This window comes from Leptopilina heterotoma, unplaced genomic scaffold, assembly GCF_015476425.1.
Source record: "Leptopilina heterotoma isolate Lh14 unplaced genomic scaffold, ASM1547642v1 Lhet_58, whole genome shotgun sequence".
Classification (NCBI taxonomy): domain Eukaryota; kingdom Metazoa; phylum Arthropoda; class Insecta; order Hymenoptera; family Figitidae; genus Leptopilina; species Leptopilina heterotoma.
The window spans coordinates 1,424,446-1,451,942 of record NW_025111131.1 but is presented as its reverse complement, the minus strand read 5'-3'; the positions used below and the strand labels follow the sequence as shown (position 1 = coordinate 1,451,942).

The window sequence follows — 27,497 nt, the reverse complement described above, 5'->3', positions numbered from 1 at the left end:
AATAAAATTTAGTTTAGTATAGAAAATTTGTTAAAGCGTGATACTTAGCTGACCCCCCTCCCATCCCTAAATGTATCACGTAATATGTGAATGACCCCTTTTCAAATGAACTATAGAGAATTTAATGACAAAAAACACTATCACCAATTATTATTTTTCATGTTAAAAAACGAAGAAAAACCCAATTTTAAAAATTCTATAGGGCCTACAACATTAAATTATATGATAAATTTTCAAAATGCCATATTATTTCTTAAAATTAAAGATAGCGAATCCAATATGGCACCAAAAATTGCTGATGACGAATTTGGTGTTAGTTTTTCAAAATTCAAAATGGCGAATCCAAAATGGCGGACTTAAAAATTAAAAATCAATCGGATTTGTCTAAAATTTGTTATTTGGGGGTTTTTGGGATCGCTGATGACGAATTTGGTGTTAGTTTTTCAAAATTCAAAATGGCGAATCCAATATGGCGGACTTAAAAATTAGAACTCAATCGGATTTGTCTAAAATTTGTTATTTGGGGGTTTTTGGGATCACTGATGCACTTAAAATTTGTTACTTATGGGTTTTTGGGGTCTTTGATTAGGAATTTGATGTCAGATTTTCAGAATTAGCTACAAATTGGACAAATTTTATTTATTTATTTATTTATTTAAAAATCTAAGTTCTTTAGGGTCATTTGAGTATCGCTTTATTCATAATAATTTCTATACGAAATATAAAAATCAGCAGCAATCACATAGCTAGCAATCAATTTGTCAGCGTTATTTGATTAAAAACTTCGAATTTCAAACACTCAATATAGAATCGGCGATTCCAAAAATATCACATTAACGATCTTTTATCAAATCTGATTAATTTTTCATATTACTTTAACTAAATTAGATCCATTATATTGAATTATGAAAAGCTGCTATTAAATTCCTTATCATAAACATAAAATTCGTAATTAAACACCCTAAAAACCCCGGAATGACGAATTTTAAATAAAGCCGTTTGATTTTTAATTTTTAAGTTCGCCATTCTGGATTCGCCATTTTGAATTTTAAAAAACTAACACCAAATTCGTCATCAGCGATCCCAAAAACCCCCAAATAACAAATTTTAGAAAAATCCGATTGATTTTTAATTTTTAAGTCCACCATTTTGGATTCGCCATTTTGAATTTTGAAAAACTAACACCAAATTCGTCATCAGCAATCCCAAAAACCCCTTTATGGTGAGTTTGGACAAAAATTATAAATTTTTTAAATTTTGGACGCCATATTGGATTCGCCATCTTTAATTTTAGGAAATAATATGACATTTTGTAAATTTATCATATAATTTAATGTTGTAGGCCCTGTAGAATTTTTAAAATTAGGTTTTTCTTCGTTTTTTAACATGAAAAAGAATTGGTCATAGTGTTTTTTGTCATCAAATTCTCTATAGTTCATTTGAAAATTAATATTTCACCGACAGATTAGCTCTGTCGGATAAATGGCTGGCTCGGTGGGCGGACCAAGGGTACTTGGTTCGCGCCCATTAGCCTGGAATTTTTCCGGCACGTGAGATAATCTGAGCGGAAGGTTTGACGTCGAAGTATAATGATGTGCACTGTCGATCATTGTCCGGTACACACCATTAGAATTCGACTGTCGATAAACCGGTTGTACTCGGAGAGGTTTTCTACAGTTTCCTTCTCCACTGGCGAGAAAACCCATTAGACGGGTGGTCCAGGCAAATGCGAGTACTCCTAATTTCAAGCCGTTCTGTAGACGCAAAAATCTAGTATATAAGTATAGTTTGTAAGAAAAATTCCACGGGGACACTTGTAACGCTAGATTAAGGCAAAAGACGAGTGTATAAATAAATAAAAAAAAATTAATATTTCAAAAAGGGCCCCAATGGCATTGAAAAGCGTCAGCTTTTCAATTTTTTTTTTTTTTTTTTTACCTTTAATTTGAGCTATTATAAAAGATTTTTAGATTAAATTTGAAATGGAGAAAAGGGGTGGTCCACTTGAGAAAGAATGCCTCATAAATATAGTAAAAGTGATTAAATTTTTATTCAATCAATGTATTTTTAAATACCCTACAAGATAGTTACAATAATTTAATACTAAAATAAAAATTTTCAAACAAAAAAGTTGAGAAAATGTCATTTTTCACAATTTTTGGTTTTTAAAATACCAAAATAACTTCGAAATTTATTATCGAATTAGGTTCAAAAATAGGTCAATCAAAGCGTTTTTAAATGCTCTACAACTTGATAACTATAATTTTAAAGTTACTTCTACGTTTTTCAACAAAATTTTCAATAGTCTTATTTTCCAAAATGTTTAATTTTTAAAAGTTTAATAACTCCGGTTAATATAGACGAAAAATGTTCAATTAGGGCTCAAAAGATGCGTCTAAAAAAACTCTACAAAATTATGGAAAAACATTTATAGGTGTCCTAACATTTTTTTAAAGTTATGGGCAAAAAACGTTATTTTGCAAAATTAAAAATCAAAAAAAAATTTAGTTAAAATTTATTAATATATCAGAAGGTACTCTCACTTTATGTGAGCAGGTGAGATCTACAATTTAAAAAAAACAAACCAAAAGCTCTTCATGATTTCGAGATATTCATGAAAATGTGATGTTTACACACACACACACACATATACGGAATGACATTTTTTAAAAATGTCATTTTTGAACACCTGAGGTCAAATAACATAAAGATATGTCAAAAAATCGAACTCGAAAAATTTTGGTATTACAATACTTCCTCTATGAGGAAGTAATAATGGATAAATCGACTATAGAATAGTTTATTTATTAATTATAAGTGCTTTTTCTAACATTTTTAGTTTTTTTTATAAACTGTTTGCCGCTATTTAAAGTGTAACTACCTGGGTACATTTATGTTTATCTAATCTATCAGGAATTTCAAGTAATTATTTATTATTTAGAGCTTTATTAACTGTAATTTTTGCTTAAATCGAATCTCTAAATATCCATTTTACATTATCAATACTTCCTTTTGCTATATAACACCTTCTAAATAGTTTTTTCAACTGTTACCTTATGTCTACCTTATGTCCACTTTAAAAGTGGACATATAGTAAACCCAAATCTGTCAGGGTCAGGACCACAAAGGGAGGCTGAGGTGGACATGTTCTAAGCGTAGGTAATCTTTATGTTTTTGGGGTCGCTGATTACGATTTCGTTGTCCGTATGACCCCATAACGTCATCATCAAGGTCAAACACGGTTAAGACTCCGTCAGAAAAATTACAATTTGCATGGGGTCTACGGATTATTCTGTAATTTGGTGAAGTTGTTATATTTGATAACAAAAATAAGTGTACTAAAGGATTTTTAAAAATTTTCAAAATTGTAAAAGTTACGCCATTTTGAATTTTTTTATAAGATTTTTTTCAAATGTGAATATTTCCGAAACAATTTAACGGATTTTAATAAAATTTAAATATGTTATAGTTAAAATCATGTCCTTTCAGAATTTTTCAAAAGAAAAAAAAATTTTTTGTTTTTTTAAAAAAAAAAGTAAAAACAAAATTTTTGAATCGATTTATTAAGCACGGGACCGATTTTTGAGTATTTTTCGATATATAATAAAATATTCCTTATAATTTCACCTTTTATTTACAAAAAAGAAAACGATGGAGACTTTAATAGTTTTCGAGATATTGCAATTTTTGTGGAAGCGCGACCACGTTTCAGTGCCAGCGCAGTATCTTTTACCCGGGACGCCTCACAGTGGGATTTTTTACACTTTACTCTTCAAAATTTTCTAGAGCTTACAAATTTTATTGGATTTTGATGTTATTGGTCTTTTTTTTCTATTGGACAAGATCGAAATCAATTTAAATTAGTCTAGTCTGACCACCTGACAAATAATAATGCATAATACAGTTTATTTAAATTGTTAAAAAAACAATTTAAATTAACAAATAGATAACTTTGGTCTTTTTTTTCAAAATTGTTTTTTTTGTAGACAAATTTATATTTATTTAAGTAATGTACGTCTATTTTGTAAAAAAATGATTTGAAAGTTAACAATTATCATTGTTATTAAGAATTATATAACCAATAATCTATTTTCTTTTGCATTTATAAACATTTCCAGCATTTTTTAAACTTTAAATATTTATATCATATGTGACATGGACAGTGAAAAGGGACCTTACGTGCGAAAACAAGTTTTCGAGAAAACAGCAGTTAAAGTTTAACTTAGAAAAACCCTTGTAACTTTTTTAAATATGAATATTTTTTAATCAAGTTAGGCTTATTTTCTTCACCTGGATCACAGTATCAAAATAAAAAAAAAAAAGTAATGAAATTTTTTTTTTAATAATTGTTTATATAAATTAATAACAAACTCCCCAAACATAGTAAAAATAATCTAAGTTTTCTAACTATTAACAATAAGTATAAATAAGTGACACATGTTTGTAAGGGTTTTCGAGGCCGTTGATTACGAATATGATGTTAAATTGACAATTTGACAGTTGACAGCTGTCAACTTCTCTAAAAAGTGATCGTTTTTTGTAAAAAAGACAGTAATACGGTTTTTGAGGTCGCTGATTACGAATATGATATCAAATTTGAATTTTAACTGTTGACAGTTGTCAAAGAAACTGTCAACTTTTCTAAATAATAAAAAATTATCGTCTTCGTTATTTTAATTTGTATAATAACACAGAATCAGTTTTATCGTATTTTTACACTTGTTTTTTTTGACTTAAAAATTTTTTTTTAACTTCTAATCAACTTATAACTTTTTGGTTTTCACCATCTTCAAGAGCGTTTCAAACCCTATCCGAATCAACAAAAAAGTAAAAAATGATTTTTTGACACGTAAGGTCCCTTTTCATAGACCAGGTCACATATGTACATTCTTTCAAAAACTTAAAAAATTTATTAGCTTAAACAATTACATTTGTTATAAAGAAATTATTCACTTTATAAACAAATAAAAGGCTTATTTCTGCAAAAAGATAGAACCTTTTTGAACGAGTTTAACATTTTAAAGCTCTACTTAAATATCGATAACTTGAGTATTGTTAATATCAACGATAATCATTAACTTTAAAATCATTTTTTTTACAACGCAGACATGAATTACTTAAATAAACATAAATTTGTCTAAAAAACAATTTTTTTAAAAAGACTAATATTATCTATTTGTTAATTAAAATTGTTTTAAAATCAATAAGTAAATTTTACGAGTTTTTGAAAGAATGTACATATGATATAAACATTTTAAGTTTAAAAAATGCTGGAAATGTTTATAAATGCAAAAGAAAATAGATTATTGGTTATATAATTATTAATAACAATGATAATTGTTAACTTTCAAATAATTTTTTTACAAAATAGACGTACATTACTTAAATAAATATAAATTTGTCTACAAAAAAAACAATTTAAAAAAAAAAGACCAAAGTTATCTATTTGTTAATTTAAATTGTTTTTTTTAACAATTTAAATAAACTGTATTATGCATTATTATTTGTCAGGTGGTCAGACTAGACTAATTTAAATTGATTTCGATCTTGTCCAATAGAAAAATAAGACCAAGAACATCAAAATCCAATGAAATTTGTAAGCTCTAGAAAAATTTGAAGAGTGAAGTGTAAAAAATCCCACTGTGAGGCGTCCCGGGTAAAAGATACTGCGCTGGCACTGAAACGTGGTCGCGCTTCCACAAAAATTGCAATATCTCGAAAACTATTAAAGTCTCCATCGTTTTCTTTTTTGTAAATAAAAGGTGAAATTATAAGGAATATTTTATTATATATCGAAAAATTCTCAAAAATCGGTCCCGTGCTTAATAAATCGATTCAAAAATTTTGTTTTTACTTTTTTTTTAAAAAAACAAAAAATTTTTTTTTCTTTTGAAAATTTCTGAAAGGACATGATTTTAACTATAACATAATTAAATTTTATGTAAATCCGTTAAATTGTTTCGGAAATATTCACATTTGAAAAAAATCTTATAAAAAAATTCAAAATGGCGTAACTTTTACAATTTTGAAAATTTTTAAAAATCCTTTGGTACACTTATTTTTGTTATCAAATATAACAACTTCACCAAATTACAGAATAATCCGAAGACCCCATGGAAATTGTAATTTTTCTGACGGAGTCTTACCCGCACCTTATTTTGCAATAATAATTAACAAACTTTTAGCAAATTGAAGATAATTAAAATTTTTTTCGCCACATTGGTTCCGCCATTTTGAACTTTAGAAATATAACTTGTGATTCTTGTTCTGCGACCTCAAAAGCACCCTTGCAAGCCTTTATTGAACGGTGGTCTTCAGGCACTTTTAGGTTTGCCTAAAATGAGTCAAAATTGTGCTAACTAGTTTTATCTGCAATCGTCCCAAGATTCCAAATTTTCATTTCCGAAAATTGTAGCTGATTCTTTTTTCGAAATAAACATATGTTTCACTACACCTAAACTTACAGTTATATTGGCTATATTGCTGCAAGTTTAGTTGTTGTAGTGTTGCAAAAAATTTCGTATGGCACTCGTGCGTAAATCATATTATACTTGTGTGACTTGCAGCACTCGCTTTCGGCTCGAGCTGCAAACATCACACTCGTATAATCAACGATTTTACGCACTTGTATCATAAATAACTATTTTTCTATTCTGTATCGAAAAAAACAGATACGTATTTTTGTATTTTTGTTTAATTGTCCAAATTTTCGAGATATGAATTTTCGAAATTTTGGACTTGTAATTGTAGACCTATATTCAGTAGCTTATAAGTCCGAAAATATTGAGTTCACAATGTGTCTAGTAACAGATAATGTTTGTGTCTTTAAAGTGACTAGGCGTACACGTTCGTCCTTTCCAGGATAAACCTGTGTAACGCGACCAAGTGGCCATTTGGAAGGTGGATATTTCTCGTCCATGATGAGAACAAGTTGTCCTATATCAATAGACTCTAGCGGTTGATTCCATTTATAAATATCTTGAAAACGTTGGAGATATTCTCGTGACCATTTTTCCCAAAATTTTTCCATCATTTGGCGAAGTCGCTGCCAACGAGAAAGTCGATTTATTTGAATATATATCAGGCTTGGTTCAGGTATGACATTCAATGGTTGTCCGATTAAAAAATGTCCGGGAGTAAGGACAGAAAGATCATTATAGACCGATTATAGATCATAGACCGATTCTATATGTGTCAAAAGTATTGACATCTCTTCGTATGTAACACTCGTGTCGCTAATTGTTCTTCAAAGATGGTACTTTACGGATTTAACTCTAGCTTCCCATTTTCCTCCAAAATGGGGAGCCGCGAGGAGGTTAAACAACCATTTAGTACCGTCATTAGCAATTAGTTGAGAAAGATCGTTTGAGTTCAGCAGATGTCTGGCAAAAAAGCCTTTTAAGTTCGGCATCTGCACCTTTCAGGTTAGTACCGCAATCGCTAGTTAAAGTTTGACAGATACCACGTCTGGAGGTGGAGCGACGGTAGGCAGCTAAAAAGGCTTCAGCTGTATAATCAGTAACAATTTCGAGGTGAGTTGCAGAAGTCGTTTGACAGACAAAGAGAACAATGTATGCTTTGTTCAATTTTGCCGCCCACCGTGACCACGTTTTATTGTGAAAGAACCCTGCATAATCAATTCCTGAATTAATGAATGGAGGCAGAACTGGTGTGACACTAGTTAATGGAAGTTGGCCCATAAGCTGTTGAGCATTTTTTCTACGTTAGGCGGAACATTTTACGCACTTTAAAATAAATGAACGAATGGAAGCTCTACCGCCAAGAATCCAACACGAGATTCTTATGAATGACAGGGTAATTTGTGTAGATCCATGGAAGGTTCTGGAATGGGCATCGGAAATAATCAACGTTGCTAAGGCCGAATGCTGTGGAAGAATGAAAGGGTGTTTATTGTCGTAAGAAAGTAATGAATTCTCTAAGCGGCCTCCAACACGGAGTATGCCATTGCGATCGATAAAAGGTGTGAGACGACTGAGTGGGTGATTGCGTGATAATTGCTTACTGTTTGTTAGCGTTTCAATTTCGTTACAGAAAGCAGTGGACTGAGATTGAAGGACCCAAAAGTATTTAGCGTTTTCCAGTTCTGTTGGAGTTAAGGGGACTAAGATCGATCCGTCATGACGATGTCGAAATTTGTTGATCACTCTAATGCACATAACAGTGATTCGAAGAAGAAGATTCAAGCTAGAATAACAATTCACTAATTCCCAAGGGACTTTATCAGAATCACGAGTTAAATGAGTTGTTATCATATCTCTAGTTTCTCCTACATCATCCAAATTTAATTAAGGTATTTGACATGGCCAAAGCGTTCTCTCTTGGGTCAGCCAGAATGGACCTTTCCACCAGACGTTGTGTTCCGAAAGTTCTAGAGGGATCGAACCTCGAGATGCACAATCTGCTGGGTTATCTTGTCCGGGTACTAATTTCCACTGTGCTTGGGGGAGAGTCTCTTGGATTAAACAAACTTGATTGTGGACATACTCTTTCCACTTAGATGGATAATTGTTTATCCACGTATAAACGATGGAAGAATCAGTCCACAGGTAGATAGGAGTGTCAGTCAATTCAAGAGTTTGAACAACGCGAGATGTTAACCGAGAGAGAAGAGTAGCTGCTGTGAGCTTAAGTGTAGGCATAGTGATTCGCTTTAAAGGTGTAACTTTGGTTTTAAAACAAATTTATGATGAAGTAACAAGTTCAGCTGAATTATTTTAACCGCAAATCCATCGAGGAATTCTAATAGTTGCAATGTCTTGCAATTGTTTAATGAATGTTGTTCACTTTGAGGCGATATCTTGAGAAATAAGTTCATCCCAACCGACTCCTAAAGTCCACAATTCCTGAAGAATTGATTTAGCTTTGATTGTTACTGGTGCTAAAAAACCGAGTGGATCATACAAACGCGCAATGTTTGAAGAAATAGATCGTTTTGAAAGGGTAGATTCGGAAAACGTCCGCAGAGAGAAATGACTACGTCCTCAAACTGTTTCCACGCTAGTCAAAATGTGGAGATAGAAACAGATTTGTCAACTTGGACGGAAACCATTGATAATTTATGATTTTTTTTGCGTAAAGGCATCCCACCCGCTGAACACAGTTGATCAACTTGATAAACAATCTCCTGAGTGTCTTCAATAGTGTCACCTCCACCAAATATATCATCGACGTAAAGGCCTTTTTTTAGAGTTGGCACAGCGAGTGGAAACTTATTACCTTCATCTTTAATGAGTTGATTTACAACGCGAAGAGCAAGGAATGGGGAACAAGCTAAACCGTTTGTAACTGTCAAGTTATAAGAAATTATGTTTCAAAAAAGGTCCATCCAAAGTATCCTCTGATAACACCAGTCATTTGGATGAATCAAAATTTGTCGAAACATCTTCTCAATGTCCGTGGAAAAAACATATTTAAACTTTCTGAACCACAAAAGAACGTCACTTAACTCAATCTGAAGCTTGGCTCCTGAATGGAGAATATCATTCAGGGATACTCCATTATCTGTTTTACTGGAGCCATTGAATACAACACGGAGTTTCTTTAGTAGTTCTATATTATGAAAAACTGCATGGTGTGGAAAGTAATATAAAGGGAAAGGTTCATGTTCTTCGGGAGAAACTTCAGACATATGACCAAGTGCAAGATATACATGAAGAAAATTTTCTTCAAACAGTTGCAATTACAACTGTTGTCCTAGGGTTGTAGGAGGGGATTTGAATGGAAATCTGAATTCATATTTTCCAGAGATAGAGAGTGAATAATTTGCTTTAAAATGATTCTCGCATTCTTGTTCAGAAGGTGATAACGAGGTTTTAATGTTAGGCACTTCTTCCTGGCTCCAAAATCTTTCAATCAATACGTACCAATCCTTTTCAACTAAGCAATGATTACTAAAGGCAAGATTAGATTGGAAGTGTGGCAAATGGGGCCCAAGATGATCCGTCCGAAGCCAGTGAGTTGTGCTATCGGATCACAAATTTTTCCCTTTCTTAAACCGTTCTAAATTATCCGGCAAAAGGCATCAGCTCCTAATATAATGTTTATAGGGGCTGGATCAGTAAAAGAGGGGTCAGCAAGTTTAATTCCTTGTAAATGAGTCCAAAGAGGATTGTGAATTTTACTTGATGGAATGTTATTTGTTAATTTGCCATAGAGGTGTCCACCAGCTCCGACAATTGAAATATATGATTTCTGTCTGGGAATTCGATGGCTTTGAACAAGATACTCAGAAATGAGAGACACTTCTGAACCCTGATCAACGAGAATTCTTACTTCTTCACGTTCATTGTTACTCAATACAAGTTTTGCCCTTACGGTGGCTAATAAAACAGAAGTTTGCGGAGAGGCGATGGATAAGAATAGATGATTTACCTGCTTAGAGGAGGAATCCGTCTTAGTGTCCGAAGAAGGGTTAGGTGGTATATTAGACAAATATTCATATGTGACGGGTTCCACGTCAAGTGACCCAGGTCAAAAATTTACATGGAATATTTGAAAAATTTGTAGTTTCTTTAAAACAAAACGAAAATACGTTTTCTATTTTGGGTTTTGCTGCTGTTTTTCAACACTTTCTAATAGTGTGAACAAATGTAGAGAAAAAAAATTGTTTGACCTTAAAAAATTAAATTAAAAAATAAAATTTCATTTTTTTATCAAATGGGCAGTTTTTATTTTTTTAAAAAAAATTTTATCATAAAGGTGAGGTTTTTTCCTAAAAAAAATGTATAGGTCAAAACGTGGGACAAGAACTTTTAACTGGTCAAATTAAGCATTTACATCTGCACTGCACCGGCCCACAGTGGAATTTTTTTTACAATTTCCTATTAAAAAATGTCTATAGCTTACAATTTTTAACCGATTTAAGTGTTCTTTGTCTTAAATTAAAGATGAATAAATTCTTAAGACATCCTTCGAGGCCGATTTTGGGGATTTTAATTATTTATAATTTTTTTTAAATCAAAGTTAAAAAAGGATTCACAAAGATATTTGAATTTTCTCATTACAATAAATAATTACATTTCTAATATTATTTATTAATTAAATCTTCAAAAAATAAGAATAAATAAATTATTAAAAATGAAAATATTAAATTAGAAAGTTTATTAACTTTCTAATAATAATCATTAAACTAAACTAAACTTTATTTTTTCCTAACTTAATTTGACTTCACATTTTTATATAAAAAATGTAATTATAGTCTGTCTCAAAAATCGATGTGCTCCAGTAATATATTTGCAACTTGAAGTTAGTTGTTTCTGTTTGCATTTTTTTTCATAGTTTTCTGTTATAATTAATTATTCTTTTATAAAGAGTTTTAATTTAATTCTTTTGTGAAATGTTATTAATTAATTATGAAACTAATTGAATTTCTGAGAAGAATTTTATTAAAATCTTTGAAAATCCTTATTAAATTCATTTGAATTTTTTTCAAATAATGGAGTTTCTTTAATAATTTTAATCGAAGATTTTGAAAGTAATTGAAGTTTATGAACATTTATATTTTGTTATTTGCATAATAATAGTAAATCGTTCCGTGCGTAACATTTGCTGGTTTATTGATAAATTTTGCATAATAAAATTTGTAAATACGTCAAGAATATTAAAATTTGAAAAAAGAATAGCAATTTTTATTAATGAATTATTTAATAATACAGGATTGCCACAAAAAATTAATTTTGTTTATCCCTGACTTTTCCCTGAATTCTAGACAAAATTTTGACTTCTTCCCTGACTCTAAAGAATATTCTGATTCATAGGGGAGGGTGGTCCCATACCGACCTCCTAAAGTGCAAAGGCTAAAAATGTGCCAAAAATGTGGTTCTTTGTCTTCGTCAAAATTTTTTTGAGTAAAGGAACTATTTTTCAATGTTTTTTGACGGTTGCCGAAGATTCTGATTGTCATTAATAAAAGATCTAAAGAAAAAGCGAAAATATACGTTTTTAACTTTCTCAAAATGGGTGGTCCGAAACCGACCCCCATTTTTTTGGGGAAAATCTCAAGAATAATCAAGATATCAAGTTCTGATAGTAATTAAAATAAAATTCAAGTCTGTAATGAACTGTTAAATTATTTTGACATCATTTAAACACATTTTTGGACCTTTTTCTGAACAAAAAGGTAAATAAATGAATCATTAGTAACTTTACTCTGAGATTATTTTTGTCTTTAAGTTATGTTGACATAGTTAAACTAGAATTAATATTATTACTTTATTTAAATAAATTTTAAGGCCTTTTTTAAAATGATAATAAATATAAATTGTTAAACAGTGTCTAAATTTCCAATATAATAGCAGCAATGGTTTTGCCTGTTTTAATTTTCGCCCTATTTCTAGTAAAATATATACGAATTTTGTTATTTCTTTTTCGTTTTCGTACTTAACTGCTTCCAAAGATGTCGAAAAGTACACCTTTTCTTAATTCATATCGCCTTGTCATGAACATTTTACAACCGACAATGAATAAAATATTTAACCAAAAGAGAATTAAAGTTAAGTGATAAGTGCTGTGATTGTTAGTAAAATATTTTATAAATTCCTAAAAAATAAAAGTAAATATGCAAAACCTATCCTCACTTCATGTGAACAATAAGGAAGAAGAGAATAAACAATTACAATGTAAAAATATGGGGGTCGGTTTCGGACCACCCCCACTATTTTCACAAAATGTTTTGCCAATCACTTATATCAGTGGAATCAATTTAATTTGAATGTTGTACGTTGAAGTTAAGGTCATATACAATCAAAATTAATTTCATAAAAATTTTCCTGTATTCAAAAAACACTGTTAGCTCGAATTCCGTATAGGTCAAAAATTAATTTAAACAATGCTAAAATCTAATATTGCTTGAATCTTCAAAATGAAATCAAACGCATTGATAAAACCTGTGGCCCAGTTGTTGGTGTTGTGAAAGTGTTCGACTGATGGTACTGACGATTTTTTTAGTGGTACCATCTTCAAGAAACATAAGGGGGTCGGTATGGTACGAAGGGTCGGTATGGGACCACCTTCCCCTACTTAAAAAATTATTAGATAAAAAAAATATTCTATTACATTTAGTTACGAATTTCTTAAATTGTAAAATTATTCGCACACATCAATAACTAAATTTTTAAATAAATATTTAATTATTATTTTCCCATAGGAATTAAAATTCTTCAAAATTTTCAAATTCAAACATTTTTTAAATTCAACAACTTATAAGAATATTATTATAAAACATAAAGATATCAATCACTCCGAGTCTTCGACTCGGAGTAACTGATATCTTCGTGTTTTATAAAAACTTTAAATATTTTTTACTTTACTTTTATTAAATGTATAAATACTATTTTTATAGTTATAAATAAACTGAAATATTAAATAAGTTTAAGTAAAAATTAAATAGATAAATAAATAATAGTAATTACAGAAATTCAGTAAATAATTATTTGTATAATATCAATTTATATTATGTTACTTATCTTATGACGCTTACTAGAAACTACTTTCTAATGCTTACCAGAGATAGTTTTAAAGAAGATGACCAAGCAAAATTATCTAAAACTAACAATTTAATATTTCACCAACTTTTCTCTACTTGTTTTCAGAAAAGTTTCTTAGATAACCTTCTGCAAGCTAACACGGAAAACTAAAAAGCGTAGGACATTTATAGGCCCAGGGAAGCTAACGGGAAGCTAACCATGTTAACTATAGAAGCTAACATGGTTAGTTTCCCGTTAGCTTCCCGCAAAATATGGTGCTATGTGGGTTAGGTAAAATGTTATTAATATTTTTGTGACCTCGTTTGCTACGCTCCACAGTGGGATAAAAAGACAAAGTTTTGTTCAAATTAACTTTTAGACCACAATTTTTAACCAAATAAAAAATTTTTTTCCCTCTAACTCAGAACTAAATTCCAAAATGATCTGTAAAAGTCAATTTTTAAAATTTTGTTTTTTAAAATTTTTAATGTTAATGAAAAGTGTAATATATAAACAATTACACTGTTTAAGAATAACTACAAATATTTATTTAAAGAGAATTTCCAGGATTCGATTCGTGCAATGCACAAAATGCGTCATTAGATTTAAAAAAAGGCTGGGGAAATATAGATAATAACACTGTTTCAAATAACTGACGTATTTTGAACACACTTTAAACATTAATTAACTGAAGTGTTGAGAATATAATTATTGTCGGTATAAAAATACATTATCAAAGTAAAATTGACGTTATGAGAACGTTTTACTATTGTCGAGAGACATTTTTTATCTAAACGAACAATGCACACACACTGTGACGAGCGACTACTATCTCGCTCGAATCACACTTCGAGATTAATCGAATCACGATTGTATGTCGCGGTGAAATCAAAATTATTAAGAAAGGATATTTTCATTTATATTTCAATAAATATAAACCTGAGACTGAGAACGACTAAAGAATATAGTATAATAAAATACCCAAACATATTTTCATGTTTTAACAGATGTTATTTTATATAGCTTAAAGAATGAATATTTCCACTTTTAAGAAACCCAAAAGTATTTCTAAAACATCATAAAGTTAATCTGGATTAAGAAAAATGTGTTTCTTATAAAATCTAAACTCTTCGATTCCTTCTAAAATTATCTGTTTTTCTAACATTATGTACAATTGTAAAATATACCCAAAAGTATACTCTTTTAGAAAGTCATAAAATCAGAACAGCTTAGTTTTATAGACCAGATCCTCTATTCAGGTAATAACTACCGAAATTGTACATCTAAAAACTTTCTATCCTTTTACCTTAAAAATTGTCACGTATTGGAAAAACCCAATTTTACATTACTTTAAGAAATGATAATCATTCTAATAATTTTATAAATAATCTCAATTTATGTATTTCACTATTTATATTAATCTAACATTTAATCAATTATTATAATTATTAATAAGGTGACATTTGTAAATAAAATACTTTCAAGATTTATAGTTTAACAATTAATTTGTTATAACTATCATGACTATCAGCGCTGTATTATTTTATACAATATTTACTATAATTGAGCCGCCGGAAAGTAAAACGACACATAAAGTTTCCACAGGCGTTTCAGTTGGCCCTTGATGGTTGAAAAATCGATGGTCATAAAAAAATTTTTAAAAATCACTTTCTTATTGGAAATTGAATTTCGCATCTTTTTTTTTATAAAAAAAATTGATAACTCTTACCATTTTCGAGAAAATGCAAAAAACTGAATTTTTCGAAAACACATTTTTAATTGAATTTTTCACTTCAACTCGCTCTAAAACATAAAGTTATAAATATTTTTTAATAATATTTACAGGGATTATAGTTTAAACTATCCTCAAGACAACAAACTTTGTCAGAAAGTAAGATATTTTATGTAAAAAAAGTTATTAATTTTTTTCATACATAGTGTCAAAATAATTATTTTCAATGTTCGAGGGCTTCGTTTATCTGAAAAATTTTTAGTGATCAAAAACTTCCAGTGAAGAAAATGTTCATTAAGGTATAATAAATATTTTTGCCGAATAGTTTTACTCTTGGATTAACAGTTTAGCAAATATTATTAAAAAACTATTTTCTGTCAAACGCGCGCGAGTCAAGAATCTAACGCTGTATAGTGCCACCGACAGTGCCGGGCATAAAGACTCAAGGTTGTTAGTGTTTACTATAACAGTGTTTATATCAATAGTGCATTAGTTGTTATAGTTGGTTAATTTTCAAGTTTTAATATTTGAGACAATTTTGCAATTCATTGCAAAATTAATCAAATATTAATAAACTTTGAAATTCCTTTAAAGTGTAATTTTTTTACTCACTTCGTGTGCGTGAGGAAATAACTAATTTTGTTTCTTATTCCACATAATATCGTTTAATGTATATTATAATTCTGTCTAATATATTTTTACAATATATTAGATAGAATACCGAATATAACATTAAAGAATATTATAAAAGTAAATTCATTAAATTTTGTTTAGCCTTAAGTTAGATTTTTTTTGTACCGGAGGTACGGTACAACGTTGACGGTAAAAGGCAAACTGGCACGGTGCAACGCCTTTAGGAGAGAATCAGGAGACACGTCTGACTCGCCCTGTGTCTCCCGCTCGACCAACTCTCGCTCTCGAAACCTCAACCGTACCGCGCTTGCGCGGAACGGGTGGGGGCAACTCACGCGCTAATTGGCTCTTGCCAAGGTGGAAGGGATGTCGCGGATGCGACTCAGCAGAGGAGCATAAATACCGCGCATTTTCCCTGACTCGCTCTCTGATAGGAGCCATAGTATAAGTTATAAATCCACATGTATTTTTTACTTCTGTATACTGATCTCAATAAATATCTTTTAATGGTAAAAAAAAATGACTCGCTCTCTTCCCTCGCCAGACTTCGACGGAGCAACACGTCTCTCACACGAGAGACACGGACAACTGCGCTGGCGTCGCTGACGCCGCGCTCTCGCCAGCCAACTGTCACTCTGCCGAGTGACGCTCTCAGCCGCTGCCACGCCGCCACTTCAACAACGACGCCTCGCCTGCCACCTCGTCGCCTACATACCGTCAACTGCCGCCGTCCTCTTCAGGGAAAAATATTTGAATAAATATTTTATTTTGGAATTTGGAAACGCCGTCTCTTCTCTATTCCGCTGGCTGCGGAACCTCACCATATTTACCAACCTGTCCTTTTCAGGACAAATAACGCAAACAAATTTCACATTGACAATTAGTCCTTTCAAGGATAAATTGTCAATTATTTTACGAAAGAATATTTTTGGTTCAAAACATAAATCAATACGTTCCTGTCGCCACGCCGGAGTCGCCCGGATTGAAGCAGAACGGGGCTACAACCGCTACCTGGACAACGCTCAGCTCACCGGCTCGCGTGCACTGACTCCTGCAGAAGGTGCTGGCAAGGACGACCTAAGGCCCATAACCGGGACCTTCCGAGTCCGACCCAGTTTCCCTCAAGTAAGTGCCCGCCACCGTCGCCGCTCTCGAAGACAACGCCATGCACTGACTCCTGTAGAAGGTGCTGGTAAGGACGACCTAAGGCCCATAACCGGGACCTTCCGAGTCCGACCCAGTTTCCCTCAGGTGAGTGCACGCCGCCGCCACCCTCCGGACGACCAGGTGACGTCACTCAACGTCGTCCCAAGGATCGACTCTTCAGGGGGCTAGTGAAGTGACTTAAGGCCCGTAAGGCGACCTTCTGAACCGAACTAGTCCTCCAACGAAACCTACCCTGTGGATGGCCAAAGACCAACGCCAACGACCACATTCACGTTAGGGCGAATATTTGTTTCACGCACTCCCCCTCTATTTTCTCCGCCTTTGAACCAGTCGCTCTTACTCACACCCAGTGACCGGTATCATAGTAAATTCATCAAATATGTAAAGAAGTATTTTATAATATATTTACCTAAAAATTTTTTTTACCAATACCTTATTTATTATTTACATCAGTCATTTAAAAAAAAAATTTTTAGGTATTTACCTAAAATAAATTTTATTATTTTATTTATTTTTTTTTTAATATTATAAAATACTTCTTCACATATTTGATGAATTTACTAATGCACTATTGATATAAACACTGTTATAGTGAACACTAACAACCTTGAGTCTTTATGCCCGGCAGTGTGGTGGCACTATGCAGCGTTAGATTCTTGACTCGCGCGCGTTTGACAGAAAATAGTTTTTTAATAATATTTGCTAAACTGTTAATCCAAGAGTAAAACTATTTGGCAAAAATATTTATTATACCTTAATGAACATTTTCTTCACTGGAAGTTTTTGATCACTAAAAATTTTTCAGATAAACGAAGCCCTCGAACATTGAAAATAATTATTTTGACACTATGTATGAAAAAAATTAATAACTTTTTTTACATAAAATATCTTACTTTCTGACAAAGTTTGTTGTCTTGAGGATAGTTTAAACTATATTCCCTGTAAATATTATTAAAAAATATTCATAACTTTATGTTTTAGAGCGAGTTGAAGTGAAAAATTCAATTAAAAATGTGTTTTCGAAAAATTCAGTTTTTTGCATTTATCTCGAAAATGGTAAGAGTAATCAATTTTTTTTATAAAAGAAAAAAGATGCGAAATTCAATTTCCAATAAGAAAGTGATTTTTAAAAATTTTTTTATGACCACCGATTTTTCAACCATCAAGGGCCAACTGAAACGCCTGTGGAAATTTTATGTGTGGTTTTACTTTCCGGCGGCTCAATTGTAAACGTATGTGTGTGTGTTGTATATAAGAGTAAATATGCTTATTATAGATATATATTTATTAGTTTATTATTTGTATATGGGGCATTCCACGCCAAGTCGGACACCTTTTGACTTTTGCATCTCCGATTTTTTTCAAATATTTTTTTTCTTTTAGTGCTGGTTGAAAGGAACTTCCATGATTTTTTTCAAATTTTTTCATGAAGTAATTTAAGAGATCTGGGTTTTTGAAAAATCACGTTTTTTACATAAATTTTTTTTTTAAATGCTTATAACTCGGACAAAAATTGATCAAATTGGACGTTCGATATATGAAAATTTTTGTTTTTACACGTAGTTTTTGATAAAAATATTTAAAAAAAAATTTTTTTTAATTTACCAAAAAAATTTTAAATTTTAAAAATAAAATTTAATTTTTAAGAATGTATGTATCGATCGATTTTTTTCAAAATTTTTTGTAAGAAACTGGTACTAAATTAAGAATTTTTAATCCTTGTCTGATTGTGGGCAAACGATGGGATCTATTTATTTTGAAATTTTTAATTTTTGTAAAACGGTAGGTAGCCAAATGCCTAACTTGCAATTTGATCAAATCACTTTTTTAAACAGTAAGAAGGTTAAGTTCGGAGAGACTCAGTCTGAAAACAGTTTTGGTTTGAAAAATTTGCGTGATTTGGTCAAATGTCAAGTTACGCATTTGGCTACCTACCGTTTTCACTGCGTATACAAAAATTAAAAATTACAAAATAAATAGATCCCATCGTTTGCCCACAATCAGACAAGGATTAAAAATTCTTAATTTAGTACCAGTTTCTTACAAAAAATTTTGAAAAAAATCGATCGATACATACATTCTTAAAAATTAAATTTTATTTTTAAAATTTAAAATTTTTTTGGTAAATTAAAAAAAAATTTTTTTTAAATATTTTTATCAAAAACTACGTGTAAAAACAAAAATTTTCATATATCGAACGTCCAATTTGATCAATTTTTGTCCGAGTTATATGCATTTAAAAAAAAAATTTATGTAAAAAACGTGATTTTTCAAAAACCCAGATCTCTTAAATTACTTCATGAAAAAATTTGAAAAAAATCATGGAAGTTCCTTTCAACCAGCACTAAAAGAAAAAAAATATTTGAAAAAAATCGGAGATGCAAAAGTCAAAAGGTGTCCGACTTGGCGTGGAATGCCCCATATAAATTAAATTATTGAAAGAGTTATAGTATGATAAAGATAACGAATAATATTATTATGACGAATGTGTCTGTATCTACACCAATAAGTATGACGTATGAGACTGTATTTGTGTTAGTGAAGTGCATAAAAGTGTATAGTAAAGTGGGGGATGCGCGTCACTTTGAACATGCGCACTTCCCTCAACATGGACTAACAGCTTCGTTTGTTTCCTTAGTCATTTTGTATCTTTGAACCTTTTATTTAATAAATTAATTGGGTTTACTCTCAAGAAGACTGGTCACAAAAATAATTATAACATTTGACCTAATGCAATATACTGACTTTTCTTTTTTTGTGAATACTCGTGATAAATAATAACTCCTAAAAAAATTTAAATTTTGCAAAATCAACTTTGGGGTCATATTTTGGTGCGAAAATACTATAAAATTATTGATATGCAATATAAAAATATCTCTATTGAAAAATTAGTGGCACGCTTTAGAAATTTTGAGCACAGATGTACACGGAAGAGTGTTTCCAATTAATATTTATATAAATTTTGTTATTCACGGAACTGTTTATCAAATGTAAAAAAATAAAAACCCATTATTATTCATTAAAAGATATAAAAACTCTTATCTAAATAACTTTCCAGAAGATTTTTGTACCGAATTGGATGTAGGACTTTTCAAAACTTTCCAAAGAATTTGATCATATATGTAGATAAATGGTATCAAAGTGGTCCCTTTTCATGTGGACCCTTCCAGTCAGACGCATAATTTTAACTCACTTCTTTCCACAAGAAAAAGGTTACGTTTAACCTCATAAATTTAGTCTTCTTGATCTGGTACCCAGTAAAAAAAGTATTCAGAATAGAGAAAAAGTATTGGTGGAGACGTTCGGTGAATGCGTTTTCGCGACAAAACCGAATTGGTGGGTTACGGTGAATACATTTTGCTTACCGTGAATACATTTTTTTTAAACTTTTGATTTTAAGATTGCTAAGCAAAGTTGAGAATATTTATAAAGAGCGTAAGTGACCTGAAGTATAAAAATGACGATTGCGAGAAGGAAATAAGAAATTTTGAGAAAAAACGAAAAATTAAATGTGACAAACCTACAACGTATGATGTTGAAAAGGAACATTGACGATACCGACAGAAACTTGAGAAATCCAAGTAAATGTATGTGAAACAGTAAGTTCCGCCGGTAACGTCAAAGTTCCTTTTAATCATCATACGTTGTAGGCACAGAAAAGCATATGGTAATTGATCAACATTTGACAATCTGTTTGTCACATTAATTTTTCGTTTTTTCTCTAAATTTCTTATTTCCTTCTCGCAATCGTCATTTTTATACTTCAGGTCACTCACGTTCTTTATAAATATTCTCAACTTTGCTTAGGAATCTTTAAATCGAAAGTTTAAAAAAAAAGTATTCACCAATACTTTTTCTCTATTCTAAATACTTTTTTTTACTAGGTACCAAATTTGTAATGTGCTTCCCGAATAACCTCAAATAATAAATTTGAAGCAAATCTATTTTATTAAAAGAAATTCTTAAAATTTATATGGATAAGATCATATCTCATACATAATGATTTAAAATTTATTAGACTAACTGAAATCAGTCAGCCTCGCCTACATAATATTTGTATTATTTCTAATACAAACTCGTATCTTCTTATTAGGGTGATTCTTATTTTGACAAAGTTCATAAATCTTTAGTCTCTACCCGAAAAATTAATCAAGGTATTAAAAAAACATTTTCAAAGATTACAAAGAAATTTAAATAATTTTAGCATGAATGGCTTCATATACGGTCAACTTCACTACACTGAAAAAAATCTTTATGGTATTATTAACTATAAACCCAGAGTTAATCTTAACCTAGTAAAATTAATTAGGATTCTCAGTAAATTCAAAAAGTTTCCCTGGTCAATTTCACAAATCCAAACTTTGTAAAAGTAACTCTGCATTCCCTGGTCAAATCAGCTAGGATAATTAGAATTTAGATAATTAAAATTTTGAAAATTTTCTGAACTGCGCATGCGTCAATTTATTTTTTGACAGTATTCAACTCTGTCTTTTGTGATTCATCTTTATTATTTTGTAAAACGATTTTTATATTCGTTAATCGTAGTTATTTTTTGGGCAAAAAATATGTTTTCCGCGTATTTCACATTTGCCGTTTTCATCCAGTAAACTGAAGCAGATAATTAAAATTAAGCTATTATACATTTGATTATTAATTGATTATTAATTCGTTCAAACTTTATGACTAACCTATAAAAAGTCTGAAATTTCACACAAGTGGAATCGAAGTTTTTTAGTATTTTAATGACTGTGCTTGCAGGGCATGAGAAAAGCAATTTTTATATTGCTACTGGTTCTGGCCTTCTAAGTCGAAGCCTAGTATTTGTACACAAATTTTAACAGCAAAGAATCAAGAAATGCTTAAGGCGCGCGTTGTATTGGAAAAAATATTTAGTACCGCAACTTTTCTTGCGCGTCAAGGCCTGTCTTTGCGTGGAGACCAAAATGATGAAAATTTGAATTTCATTCAGTTCCTCAAAACACGAGCAGATGTTCCGGAACTGAAAGAATGGTTACAGTTTCAGGGTAGCGGAACTAAAAAATGGCTTTATCATGATGTTGTGGATGAAATTTTGCAAGTTATGTCTCAGGAAATTATTTTAAAAATACTTTTAAAAATTAGAAGTACAGAGTTCTACGCCATCATTGGAGATGAAGCATCAGATGCATCGCGTAAAGAGCAATTTTCTTTTTCTATAAGAATTGTTTCCAAAGACTTGATAATCGAGAAGGATTTTTTAGGATTTTACGAAATTCATGATACGAAATCTGCCACTCTCTATAAAGTTATAAAAGATATTTTGATTACGTTTGAATTAGATATTACTCGTTTACGTGGACAGTGCTACGATGGAGCGGCAAATATGGCTGGTGATTTATCTGGTCTTCAGAAGCGTATACGAGAAGATGAACCAACAGCTTTATACGTTCATTGCTGACCTCATAAGGTCAACTTAATTGTTTAAGATGCCGTGGAAAATATCACAATAATTAAAAACTTTTTTGACATTCTTAAAGAAGCGATCAATTTTATTCGAGATTCTCCTAAACGATTAGCAGAATTTAAAGAATTTTTCACCGATGATAGTCCAGATCCATTGCCGTTTTGTCCAACAAGGTGGTTGCTGCGCATCAAATCGGCAAAAAGGATGCACAACAAAACTGTATACAATGCTTGTCTAGAATTTTTTGAAGAAAAGCATGACGACCGTGAATCACATTCACATGTATCTTCTAAAGCTGCTGGGCTATATAAATCCATGGACACTTTCGAGTTCTACTTTTTTCTCACTATCGTAATTTTAATTTTAGAGAGAGTAGAGGTTTTAAACGCTGAGCTCCAAAAGTGTGAGCTTAGTATCAGCGAAGCGCATGAAAAAATTCGAATTGTGACAGGGCACCTACAAAAACTTAGAATTTCTGGATTTGATGAGGCTTGGAAGAAAGCTGTTGAAGGTTCATTTGCACTCGATCTACCTGAACCAGAAATTCCTCGTCAACGCAAGAAATCCACACGGATTGATTCTAATGCGAACAATGCACACACTTATTCTACTCCAAAAGAATATTATCAAAAAAATTTTTTGGAGTTGATCGATCAAGTTACTATGTCGATGAAAAATAGATTTGAGTGTGAAACTTCTAAACTCTTAGAAGAATTTGAAGGTTATGCGACTGGGAAAAATTCGAATTTGACTGCAATTACATCAGTTTATACGAAAGATTTCGACTCCGAACGCTTATCTCTGCATCGTTAGATGTTTCTTGATCAAATTACTTCTAAGAATATAAAAATCGAGTCATTACAAAACAATGTAAATTACTTAAAAATGAATCGAAACCTAGCAGATTTAATACCAGAGTACGTGAAATTTATAAAACCTCTCTTAACTATACCAGCTTCGTCATTTACTGCTGAGAGATCGTTCTCCGCAATGCGAAGATTAAAAAATCATTTAAGAACTTCAATGAAAGCAAAAAGGTTAAATCACGTTACTGTATTGCACGTGCACTCCGATTTGGTGGATGAATTACTTCAAAATAATTATAGTCGAGTAAATATCATAAATAAATTTATTTGCTGTAATCAGTTAAGAAGAAGTACATTTGCCCTTTTATAAGAAGAAACAATATACGATGTGCAATGTGCATAATTGTTTTTTATATGTGTACGAACAAAATAAATTAAACATATTTTATTCTCAACGCAAGTTAAATTTTGCTGCTAACCCCCCCCCCCCGCTTTTGCTTAGGATATCGGCAACTCCACACCTGGGAAAAAATCGTTCCGCTGGCCCTGGTTACCAAATCTTCTTCGTAGTGTAAACGGACAAATACAAGCCCACGCGAGGACCCACGCATGCATAAGTTCGTATTACTGTACTTTAAGCCTTGCCTTTCGATCATTGCTACTCTTGTGATATAGCCATTTATTAAGCTTCTAAGTAGAAAAGATATTTCCCAAAAAATATATACAATTTTTATTTAAACATATTATAATGTACTATAAAAATTCCATGTTTGATCAATTTTAGTAAATTTTTATGAGCTTCAAAAAATATTGCGTGATTTTTATTTAAAATTACATGTATTTACAGTTCAAAATTTGATTTAAAAATGCATTTTCTGAAAGTATACCATTTCAAAAGTATTCTCTGAAAATTTGAGACAAATCGGACTATTATTTATGGAGATATAGAATTTTGAATGGAGCCGTCTCAGCCGTTACTGTGGCCAGGCGGCGGGATTCAAAACTTTGATCTCGTTTTTCTCAAAACCATGTTTTGGGAGTCGGTGATCACTGTAACTTGAGAACGGCTTTACCGATCGGTTTGCAATTTTTACCACTTATTTGTTATATAATTGGCCGGTACTTGAACGAAGGATTTTTTTTGACAATTTTTTTTTTATAGCTGAAAATGTGAGTAAAATTTTTGTCAAAAAACAATTTTTGACTTTCAACATCCGCCATTTTGCAAAAAATCAAAATTTTTTAAATCACTTCGTTCAAGTACTGCATTATATCATTTCCTAACGATTTCTTCTTCCCGATTTGATTTTAGATGATACAGTCAAGAGATAGCGTGATCACCGCGAAACCATTTTTATTTAAGGAGCTCACGCAAATGTTCTATCATTCGCATATTTCTTTATATTTATGGACTATAATTTCAGAAAATTTTCTTGAAATATATATATTTTATGTGGAAAAAGATTTGTTATTAATTATTTTAAAGTGTGGCCACAAAAAATTCCTAAAAGAACAGCTTTTTTGAAGCTCTAACTGTACTGAGTGTAGGCGGGAGATTCATGAATTTCGCCAAAATAAGAACCACCCTGTTGCTTATATGCTTAGAAAGGCGTGCGTGCAAACAGGAAATATGCAGTTACCTGTATTAAATGCAATATTTTTTTTAAACCGAAGTTTTTAAATTTCTAAGTTAGCGCAAAAGCGTACTTTTAAAAAAGATACAAAAAGTTACCAAACAAAAATAAAAAAAACCGCTGCCAAGATGTACACTTTTATAATTTTGGTGTTCATTTCATAAACACTTTGCTTCCTCATAGAAATAATAATAATTGAAATATAAGAATTAATTTTTATAAAAGAGTTAAAAATCATTAAATCTTGGTCCAAAGAAATATGTTTTTATATATTCTATAAGATGGTTATAATTGTTTAATAATTACACATAGGTTAATAAACAAGATTGTTGAAAAAATGATATTTTCCACAATTTTTGATTTTTCAAATACCAATAATTTGATAATTTCTGACCGAATCAGGTTCAAAAATATGTCAATCAAAGCGTTTTTTAATGCTCTACAAGTTGGTAATGATATTTTTAAAATTACTTTTATATTTTTCAACAAAATTGTCAAAAAAGTGTTATTTTCAAAAAATTTAGATTTTTAAAACTTTAATATCTCTGGCTAATATAGACGAAAAATGTTCAATGAAGGCTCAAAAGATACGCCTGAAAAAACTCTACAAAACTAAAGAAAAATATTTATAGGTGTCCTAACATTTTTTTTAAGTTATGGCCAAAAAACTTTTTTTTACAAAATGAAAAATGAAAAAAAAATATAGTTATACCTTATGAATCGGGTTGAAAATACTCTCATTTTATGTCCCCCGGAGAGACCTACAATTTAAAAAAAATTGAGGCCTTTAGCTCTTTATCGTTCTGAGATATTGAGGCAAATGTAATGTTAGTACACACACATCGGGACAATTTTTTAAAATCCGTTTTTTGGACTTCTGAGATAAAATTACATAAAAATTTTTTTATGCTTATTTATAACATTTATACAGGCAACGCCCATTCGTGCATAAAGTACTAAAAGATTAGGTATAATGAAAAAAAGTTTGTAAATATGTCAAAAAATCACAATAAAAAATTTTGCTAATACAATCTTTCCTCTATGAGGAAGCAATATATTTAATTAAAAAGTGACAAAGCGAGTGGATAGTAATAATTTCAATAAGTTCTTACTGTTGAATCTAAAAAAATTATGTGGACAGTGGATATAACATGTTCATTTTTTAGTTGCCAAACGTGTAAATCATGAATATTTACGACACCAGGAAAAGCTTCTAAGGCCTCTCTTTTAAGCGATTGAATGTTGATATGATTCGGTATAGTTTGCAGTAGAATAAGTCCTGATTCCTTCACTAAAATTAAATAAATAACAGCTTTCTATTATCTAAAATCGCAAGTATTAATTAGTTTTAAGAATGTCTATAAGAATTTAATAGTAGAGTCTAGATATATTGACAAAACTGTTTTCATAGCAAAATTTTATGATGACATCAATGAACATAGAATAAATACGATAACAAATATTTTAAACATTTTTTGGTAAAAAATTAAATTTATAGAAACTTATTCTTAAAGTTACATAAAATATATTTTTATAGGTATACAAAAAGGATAGCAACCCAACAATAATATCAGCAATTATAGATAAATTTTTAATAGAGGTGTGCAAAAAGCTCGAAGCTCGAGGCTCGGTCGAGCTTTTCGTTTTTAGAGCCTAGCCGATCCTACTCAGTTCGAGCTCGAGCCGAGTCGAGCCTCACATAAAGCTCGAAAAAATTCGAGAACTCGAATCTGGATGCCCCGGAGTCAATTAATAAGAGAAGTTTTGTTTCTATCGAATAACATTAGCTGTAGACTAACCTTAAAGTGCACCCAGGTGTCTAGGAGAAGTGAAAATCATCCTCAGGGAATTTTGATTTCTACTGAATAATCATTGATTTAGATGACTAACCCTACAATGCATCCGGGTGTCCAGGAGTAAGGTAAACGTCATCTTCAGGGAATTCTGTTTTTTTCGAGTAATCATGCCATTTAGGTCGCCATCGTAAAGCATAGCTTGAGATTAACACAAAAATACACGTAGATGTCCAAGAATCAGTTAAACATCATCCTGTTAATCACAGTCTACCTTGATGTTAATCTTAAGCTACAATCGACACCCGGGTGCACTTTTGGGTTAGTCTATAGCTATGATTATTCTAAAGAAACAAAAATTTTCTGAAGATGATATTCACATGACTCCAGGAGCGGGACTCTGAGTTAGTGCTCACTATAATAGCGCCCCTATAATAGTGCTCACTATGATACCGCCACTATAATAGCGCTCACTATAATAGTGCTCACTATAACAGCGCCACTAAAATAGCGCTCACTATAATAGTGCCATATCGCCACTATAATAGTGCTTACTAAAATAGCGCCACTATAATAGCGCTCACTATAATAGTGCTATAGCGCCACTATAATAGCGCTCACTATAATAGTGCCATAGCGCCACTATAATAGTGCTCACTATAATAGCGCTCACTATGCGCCACTATAATAGCGCTCACTATAATAGTGCTCACTATAATAGCGCCACTAAAATAGCGCTCACTATAATAGTGCTATAGCGCTCACTATAATAGTGCCATAGCGCCACTACAATAGCGCTCACTAT

At 31.1% G+C, this 27,497-nt stretch overlaps 1 protein-coding gene across 5 annotated transcripts in view; it reads right to left on the bottom strand.

The window, feature by feature from the left end:
• The window catches only part of LOC122508914 (zinc transporter 1), a 316,952-nt gene that overhangs the window by 113,183 nt on the left and 176,272 nt on the right, over positions 1–27,497 (bottom strand). For 4 of the 5 annotated variants that reach the window (XM_043622581.1, XM_043622579.1, XM_043622578.1 and 1 more), the window contains one exon: positions 26,012–26,190. The exons of the other annotated variant lie outside the window; for it this stretch is intronic. In XM_043622581.1, coding sequence (XP_043478516.1) covers positions 26,012–26,190 — 179 coding nt within the window. The remainder of the gene's footprint in view (positions 1–26,011; positions 26,191–27,497) is intronic. 5 annotated transcript variants of the gene reach the window in all.